Source organism: Callospermophilus lateralis, chromosome 5 (assembly GCF_048772815.1).
Source record: "Callospermophilus lateralis isolate mCalLat2 chromosome 5, mCalLat2.hap1, whole genome shotgun sequence".
NCBI lineage: Eukaryota > Metazoa > Chordata > Mammalia > Rodentia > Sciuridae > Callospermophilus > Callospermophilus lateralis.
The window spans coordinates 74,879,640-74,887,806 of NC_135309.1; the positions used below are offsets into that span (position 1 = coordinate 74,879,640).

The following is an 8,167-nucleotide window of genomic DNA, read 5'->3' on the forward strand; positions in this document are numbered from 1 at the left end:
CATATAATCTTTATTAGAAAGCAATAGATACTAGTTTCCATATTTACTTAGCATGATACCTTAAGGGGAAATTAAAAAGGTGATTTTTTGTTGTTGTTATTGGTAGGGAAGCTTAAAACTACTTTAAAAGAAGACATTCAGAGGTGGGGAGTGGAATATAGTTATCTAGTAGAGTGCTGCTTACCTAGCATATCCAAGGCCTTGGGTTCAATCCCCATCACTGTAAAAAATAAATGAATAAATCTCTAGAGCCTTCTTCTTAGGTACTTCCCTTGGTCTGTACTGATCTGTCAAGAAGAAAAGAAGAGTCTTTGTAGCACCATTCCCAGTCCGAAGGATCTTTCCAGTCTCACTTTTATTTTACTATCATTGCTTGGCATTCATTCCCATAAAGGTAGGCAAGGAATTTCTACAACAAAGTTGTGATTATGAAGTTAAAATCCTAGCATAGTGCTTTTCATATGGTAGGTACATTAAAGGTCTGTTATATGGATATGTGAATGAAGTTGTACCACCAGTACCAAGGAGAGATTGTTCATTCTGTTGAGTGACCAGAAACAAAGAAGTTTGTTTTGGGCTCCCTGTTCTGATAGATTTCTACAAATAATAGCATTTATACTGGGTATGGTGGCACATGTCTGTAATCCCAATGAATCAGGAGGCTGCAGGAGAAGGATTGCAAATTTGAGGCCAGACTTAGCAATTTAGCAAGACCTATGTCTCTAAATAAAATATAAAAAGTGCTGGGATTATGGCTCAGTGTTTAGGTGCCTTTGGGTTCAATCTTCAGTATTAAAAATAATAATAATAATAATAATAGCATTTTTTTGGCATGATGCGTTCTGTAATCCCAGCTACTCTTGAAGACTGAGGCAAGAGGATCACAAGATTAACCAAGGTCAGTGTGGACAATTTAGCAAGACCCTGCATCAACATTTAAATTTTTTTTAATTAAAAAATAAAAGAGGGCTGGGATTGTGGCTCAGCGGTAGAGTGCTGGTCTGGCACATACAAGGCCCTGGGTTCAATCCTCAGTACCACATTAAAAAAATGAATAAACAAAATAAAGGTATTGTGTCCAACTACTTCTAAAATATATATATATATATAAAGATTGGGATGTAGCTCAGTAGTATAGCGATTAGCCTTAGTTCAATCCTGAGTACCACCAAAAAGAAAAAGAAAAAGAAAAATTGAACCAGTACTCTTCTAAAGAAAAGCTAAATAGGGCTGGGAATATAGCTCAGTTGGTAGAGTGCTTGCCTCAGATGCACAAGGCTCTGGGTTCACATCCCCAGCACCATAAATAGATAGATAGATAGATAGATAGATAGATAGATAGACAGACAAATAAATTGAGACAGTTTAGCTCAGAGAAGGAAGGAAAAAATGGTTTTGTCTTAGGTATTTTAAAGATCACTATACAGGGGAAAATGAAAAAGAAAATTACTTAAATTGTTATTTGGTATGTGAATGTTTCTTTCTTTGGAAATATGGGAGAGGTTGTATTAGTGTGACATATTTCTGCATAAAAACAGGACCAGACTAACTTATCAAATACCTGCTGAGCACCTATTATGTGCCATGTTCTGTCACAGGCACTTGGGAAACATTGAACAAAGACTGCTTTCAGCCTGGCATGGTGGTGAATGCCTATAAACCCAGCGATTTGAGATGCTGAGTCAGGATGATTGCAAGTTCAAAGCCACCCTCAGCAATTTAGGGAGATCTAGTCTCAAAAATTAAAAAGGGCTGGGGATGTAGCTCAGTGATGGAGCACCCTGGGTCCAATCTCCAGTACCAAAAAAAAAAAAAAAAAAAAAAAAAGAGCGTTATCCTAGACCAGTTCTTTAAAGTCATGGCTGCTACAAAACAAATCTTCAAGAGTAGTAGAAAAGGTGGGGCTAGGGTTGTGGCTCAGTGGCAGAGTACTTGCCTTTCACATGCGAGGCACTGGGTTTGATCCTCAGCACCACATAAAAATAAATAAAAATATTGTGTCCATGTATAACTAAAATTATATATTTTAAAAGAGTAGAAAAGGTGCCAGGCATGGTAATGCACACCTGTAATTCCAGTGGCTCAGGGGGTTGAGGCAGGAGGATTGAGAGTTCAAAGCCATCCTCAACAACTTAGTGAGGACCTGAGCAACCCACTGAGACTCTGTTTCTAAATAGAATACAAACAAGGGGTTGGGATGCGGCTTAGTGGTTGAGTGCCCCTGGAGTCAATCCCCAGTACTCTCCCCTGGAAAAAAAAAGGCATTAAATATATTTTTATTCCTGTGGTATTGTATTCCTTCAGGTATTAAAATTAGGAGCACTATGCATTGAGAAAACCTCATCATTGGAGAGACAGAATATCATTTGTAAAGTTAACTATCTCTTTTCTGTCATGTTGTATCTTCTAGGACTGATCTAAGTCAAGGTGACCCTGTTCAGGATCATTTGCTATTTAAAAAAACTCTTTTGCCAGTCTGGAAGATGATTGCCAGTCACAGGTGGGTCTCCACAGTGGTAATAGGATTATGTTCAGAACTGAGGCATTAGCACGTTAGGTCTTAAGTATAAAAGGAGATATGTTTATCCCTCAAACAGGTCAGAATACCTAAAGACTCAGCTGCTTTTACTGGTCTGTACAAGAAATAGTTACTGCAGCTAAATTCAGTAGCCAAGCTGTGGAACCAACCTAGGTGCCCCTCAACAGATGAATGGATAAAGAAAATGCGATATATATATACACAGTGGAATATTACTCAACTATAAAGAAGAATGAAATTACGGCATTTGCCGGTAAATGGATGGAACTAGAGAATGTCATGCTAAGTGAAATAAACCAGTCCCATAAAACCAAAGGCTGAATGTTCTCTCTGATATGTGGGTATTAACCCACAACAAGGAAGGATGAGGAGGGGAAGAATAGAAGTCCATTGTATTAGACAAAGGGGAATGAAGGGAAGGGGAGAGGGGAGGAGAATAGGAAAGACTGTAGAATTAATCAGACATAACTTTCCTGTGTTATATATGAATACATGACCAGTATAATTCCACATCATGTACAACCACAAGAATGGGATCTGATCCTAATTAGAATAAGTTATACTCCATATATGTATGATATGTCAAAATATGCTCTACGGTCATGTATATCTAAAAAGAAATAATAAAAATGTTGCTGTGCCATTTGAATTGTCTCCTGAAATTGATTTATATTACATGATATTTCGTACTTAAAATATGTATGCCTCCTTACAATATGACATATAGTAGATTCTTTTTTTTTTAACAGATAAAGGCCCTCAGGAGCTTTGAACAAATTTCTGAGCTCTAAATTAGTATATTATAATAATAGTTAAATATTTTACTGTATTTTTTTAAACTGGCAAGAGAAAATGTATAGATTTAGATTTCTTTTTTCTCCTTTTTTTTTTTTTTTTTTTTTTTGGCAGTACTGGGGATTGAAACCAGGTTCCCCCAGTTCTTTTTATTTTTTTATTTTTTTTTTTTAATATATATTTTTAAAGAGAGAGGTGAGAGAGAGAGACAGACAGAATTTTTAATATTTATTTTTTAGTTTTTGGCGGACACAACCTCTTTGTTTGTATGTGGTGCTGAGGACCGAACCCGGGCCGCATGCATGCCAGGCGAGCGTGCTGCCGCTTGAGCCACATCCCCAGCCCCTCTTTTTATTTTATTTTGAGACAGGGTCTCAGTAAGTTACCCAGGCTGGCCTCCAACTTGCCATCCTCACTGAGATTCACAGGCATTCACAATAGATTTCCTCTTAATACTGCTCAGTTTGCATTCCACTAAGGGAAATCTAACAAGAACTGAGCCTTAACTCTGTATTTTTAAGTAGTATTGTTCATAGCCACTCTTCTTATTTAGAGTAATTGCCAGGGTTTCTTTACTTTTTCTGGGTTTGTCCCTTAACAGGTTCAGCAGTCCATTTTTGAAGCCTGTGTCAGAAAGGCAGGCCCCAGGATACAAGGATGTGGTGAAAAGGTCAGTGGAAAAAGTGTCAAGAAAGGTTGGCAGCTTTTTTATATCTGTCTTTTCATTCTTTTCCCATCTATTAGATTATTTCTTTATATTACTTATAAATTCAATACACACACACACACACACACACACACAATTTTTGTACCAGGAATTGAACCCAGAGGTGCTTAATCACCAAGCCACATCCCCCAGCCCTTTTAATTTTTTTATTTTAAGACAAGGTCTCTCTAAAGTAGCTTAGAGCCTTGCTAAGTTGCTGAGGCTGGCTTTAAACTTTCAATCCTCCTGCCTCAGCCTCCCGAGCCACAGGAATTTTAGGCTTGCACCACTGGACCCAGCAGACTCAACATATATTTTACAGCCAAACAAGTTTATAAAGTTATGAGTTCAGTGTCTTCACTTGAGAAGTAATGCAAGTAATTTTTACTTTCTTTTCTTTTTATTTACTTATTTTTGCAGTATTGACTTTTCAAGTAATATGATCCATTCATTATAGTCTTAAATTAGTCTTTGACTTTTTCTTTTTTTTGAGAATGTGTATGGTACTGGAGATTGAACCCAAGGGTACTCTAGCACTGAGCCACATTCCCAGCCCCTTTTTATTTATTTTTGAAATTTTGAGACAGGGTCTAAGTTGCCAAGCCTGACCTTGAACTTTCAATTAATCCTCCTGTCTCAGCCTCCAAAACTTTAAGGCAATTAATTAGTTATAGGTATTCTGAGGCAAAAATATTAACCCAAAAAGAAGTTGCATACAAAGTTTCAAACATTGGTTGAGTACAGTATTTTGAATTTTTATTTATTTCTTACATACATGACAATAGTGGAATGCATTACATTCATAATTATTCATTCACAGCACAATTTTTTGTAACTGTATATAAAGTATGTTCACGCCAAATTATGCCATTATATGTGAACTCTCTTTTTTTTTGCATTAAAATTCTTAATACACCTTTATACCACAGTTTATCATATCTCTGTGTATAAAGTGTGTTGACACCAAATTCACATCTTCATACACGTATTTTGTATAATGACCATCACCTTCGACAATCCTTTCTATTCCCCTTCCCCCTCCCTTTCCCTAAAATGCTATTATAAAACAGTGTGGTAATAGAATATAAAAGATCGTGGCTGAACCTTTAGTTCATTTGTAGCGCTAAAACAAAATACCTCAGATTGGGTAATAGAAGTTTATTTCTCATGGTTCTAGAGACTGGGAAGTCCTAGATGAAGATGCTGGCAGAACTGGTGTCTAGTAAGATCTCCTGTCTGCTTCCAAGATGGTACTTTCTTGCCTCACACATGTGAGGCACTGGGTTTAATCCTCAGCATCACATAAAAATTAATTAATTAAAGGTATTGTGTCCATCTATAATTAAAAATATTTTTTTAAAAAAAGATAGTGCCTTGTTTCTATACACTCCTGAGAGGACAAATGGTTTGTCCTCATGTAGGGAAGGACAGTGATTATTGAAGACAAACTGAACACTGGAGTTCCTTACAGCCTTGATACCTGAGGCTGACTCTGTTCCTATAATAATTGAAGAGTGTCTTGACCTGTGGACTTTGGAGTCAGGCTGCCTCTGAATTGGAGTCCAGAATGTGTTACTTTGGGCAAGTGCTTAACCTTTTTAAGTTTCCCAATTTGCCCAACTAAAGTTTAATAATAATCAATCCTTTTTTTATTTTTTGGTACTGAGGATTAAACCAAGGGATATCTTACCACCAAAATACATCCACAGTCTTTCTTTTTTTCCTTTTTAATTTTTTTTATCATAAGACAGAGTCTTGCTAAGTTACTTAGGGCCTTGCCAACTTGCTGAGGCTGTCCTTGAACCTGCAGTCTTGCTGAGTTGCCGGGATTACAAGTGTGTATAACCACACTTAGCCCTGTTTTTGTTTTTAGATGGAGTCTTGCAGTTTTCCAGGCTGTCCCCATAATTCTCTTGCCTCAGTCTCCTGAATAGCTGATATTATAGGCACACACAATCATGCTTGGTTCTCTTGTCATTTGGGAGGCTGTTGCAGGAAGATCTACGGTTCAAGACCAGCCTTGGAAACAGTAAGATTCCATCTCCTGTTCCTCTTTCTCCTCTTCATCAGCATCATAACAACAGTAATAATACCTACATTATCTGTTTATTGAGAGGATTAATTTGTGATAGAATGTATCTATCATAGTGCTTGGCCTGTTGTAAATAGTCAGATGTTAGCTGCTGCTGCTATTTTATTATCTGATGGGCTTTATTATCTTTGCTACCATTTTTCATTATAGCCAGTTTGCTGGGTGCAGTTTCCATGCCTACCTCATAATAAAAATAATTTTGAAAAGCTAAGAATGTAGATCAGTGGTAAAGTAATCTGGGTTCAATACCCAATATGAAAAATAAAAACAAAATAAAACAAACAGTTATCAAAGAGAGCATGTTAGGTCACCACTTTTTCCACATTACAGCTTGATTTTCTCTGGTTTCTCTTGCCATCTGCAGACCCATGGACTTAACTAGCCTGAAGAGGAATCTGTCTAAGGGGCGGATTCGTACCATGGCCCAATTCCAGCGGGATCTGATGCTGATGTTCCAAAATGCTGTGATGTACAATGATTCTGATCATCATATATATCATATGGCTGTGGAGATGCAGCGTGAAGTCTTGGAACAAATTCAGGTACTACATGGAGTGAGCTGCAAGGAAAAGGTGCATAGCCTCTGGAATCTGATTTTGAAAAGTTTATAAGAATGAGGGTGATGTTGAGGTGATTCAAGGACCTTAAGGATTGATGATTGTGCCTGATGATTTGGAAGACTCTGAGACTCAATAGGACTTTAATACATAGTGAAATGAAGTAGTCTATAAAGGTAGGTAGCAAGAAAGCTGGAGATAAACAAGTAATAGGACTCTTACTTCCAGAGAAGCTTCAAATCAGAGGGCTAAAAATGTAAACTACAGTCGCTGTCCATTTTTTGGTTGCTTAATCTGTTAATATTATTGTACATTCACACTTTCTCATCTTTAGAGGATTAGACATAGTAGCTTCAAAGGAACATTTGAGCTATGCAAAGGGTTGCATGCTTGTAATCCCAGCTACTCAGGAGGCTGAGGCAGGAGGATCACAAGTTTGTTGCCAGCCTGTTCAACTTAGTGAGAAGAGACCCTGTCTCAAAATAAAAATTTTAAAGGGCTGGAGATGTAACTCAGCAATTAAGCACTTGCTTAGCATGAATGAGGCCTGGGTTCAATCACCAGTACCACAAAAGAGAAAAAAAATTTTTTTTTGCCTGTTTCTTTTCTGGGCAGCATCATACTTTAAAGAAAAAAAGTGTAGTTGGATCTATTTGCCAAAAAAGAAAATTGCATTCAATTCTTTGTAGCTTCTAAAATTCATAGCTTACTATCTATGCCTTGACTCTGTAGGTGCTGAGTATTTGGTTAGACAAGAGAAGAGACTTAAGTAATCTGGAATGAGTGCCAGCCAACCCGGTGGATGATGGAAATCTGTTTTGTTAACCTGGAGCTGCTACCCTGACCCTTTCTGGAGTTTGGACCTCTCTTTGAGACTCTGACCAGAGATCTCAGGGCTTGTTTACCACTTCTCTGTTGTCTTTTCTAATAAGAGTAATGCTTTTATCTAACAACCATGGAGTCCACACTGTCTTTGGGTCTAATATTTTTAAAAGGGGGGGGGTGTTGAGATTTGGATTTATGCCATAAATGTTGCCCATATTTTTGTTCCAAAGGATTCATTTAGGGGCAATTAGATTAAACCTTAACTACTTCTCTATAAATAAATATTTCTCAAACCAAAGGTTGCTTTTTAATGATTTCAGAAGCTGGGAATAGAGGGAGGTACTTCATGTAGTGAAACAAGTAAGATATCTGGTCTTTTTACATCGGCTGTCCAGAAGGGAATGGGACTGGCTGAGGGGAGCATTTATGATTTGTCTGATTTATAAAGAGGGGATATCAAAGGATCCTTCAAATGGATCGGGGTGGGTGAGAAATAATGAAGAAAATGAATGTCTAGTGCTTTAAGATTCACAAGGGAAAAACTATAAAACAACAGCACTGTTACTGACTCCATTGGTTCAGAATCCTTCAGGGGACTGGAACATATGTGTAGCTCAGTGGTAGGGCCTGTGCTTAGCATGCAGGGGGCCTTG

The 8,167-nt window shown here is 37.5% G+C and overlaps 1 protein-coding gene across 1 annotated transcript in view; it reads left to right on the plus strand.

Moving 5' to 3' along the window:
* Brd8 (bromodomain containing 8) overlaps positions 1-7,472 on the plus strand; it is a 42,400-nt gene extending 34,928 nt beyond the window's left edge. Inside the window, exons 24-27 of the mRNA XM_076856894.2 lie at positions 2,411-2,500; positions 3,936-4,004; positions 6,497-6,674; positions 7,422-7,472. Of these exons, the coding sequence (XP_076713009.1) occupies positions 2,411-2,500; positions 3,936-4,004; positions 6,497-6,674; positions 7,422-7,472 (388 nt within the window). The remainder of the gene's footprint in view (positions 1-2,410; positions 2,501-3,935; positions 4,005-6,496; positions 6,675-7,421) is intronic.
* Positions 7,473-8,167: the final 695 nt, after the last annotated feature.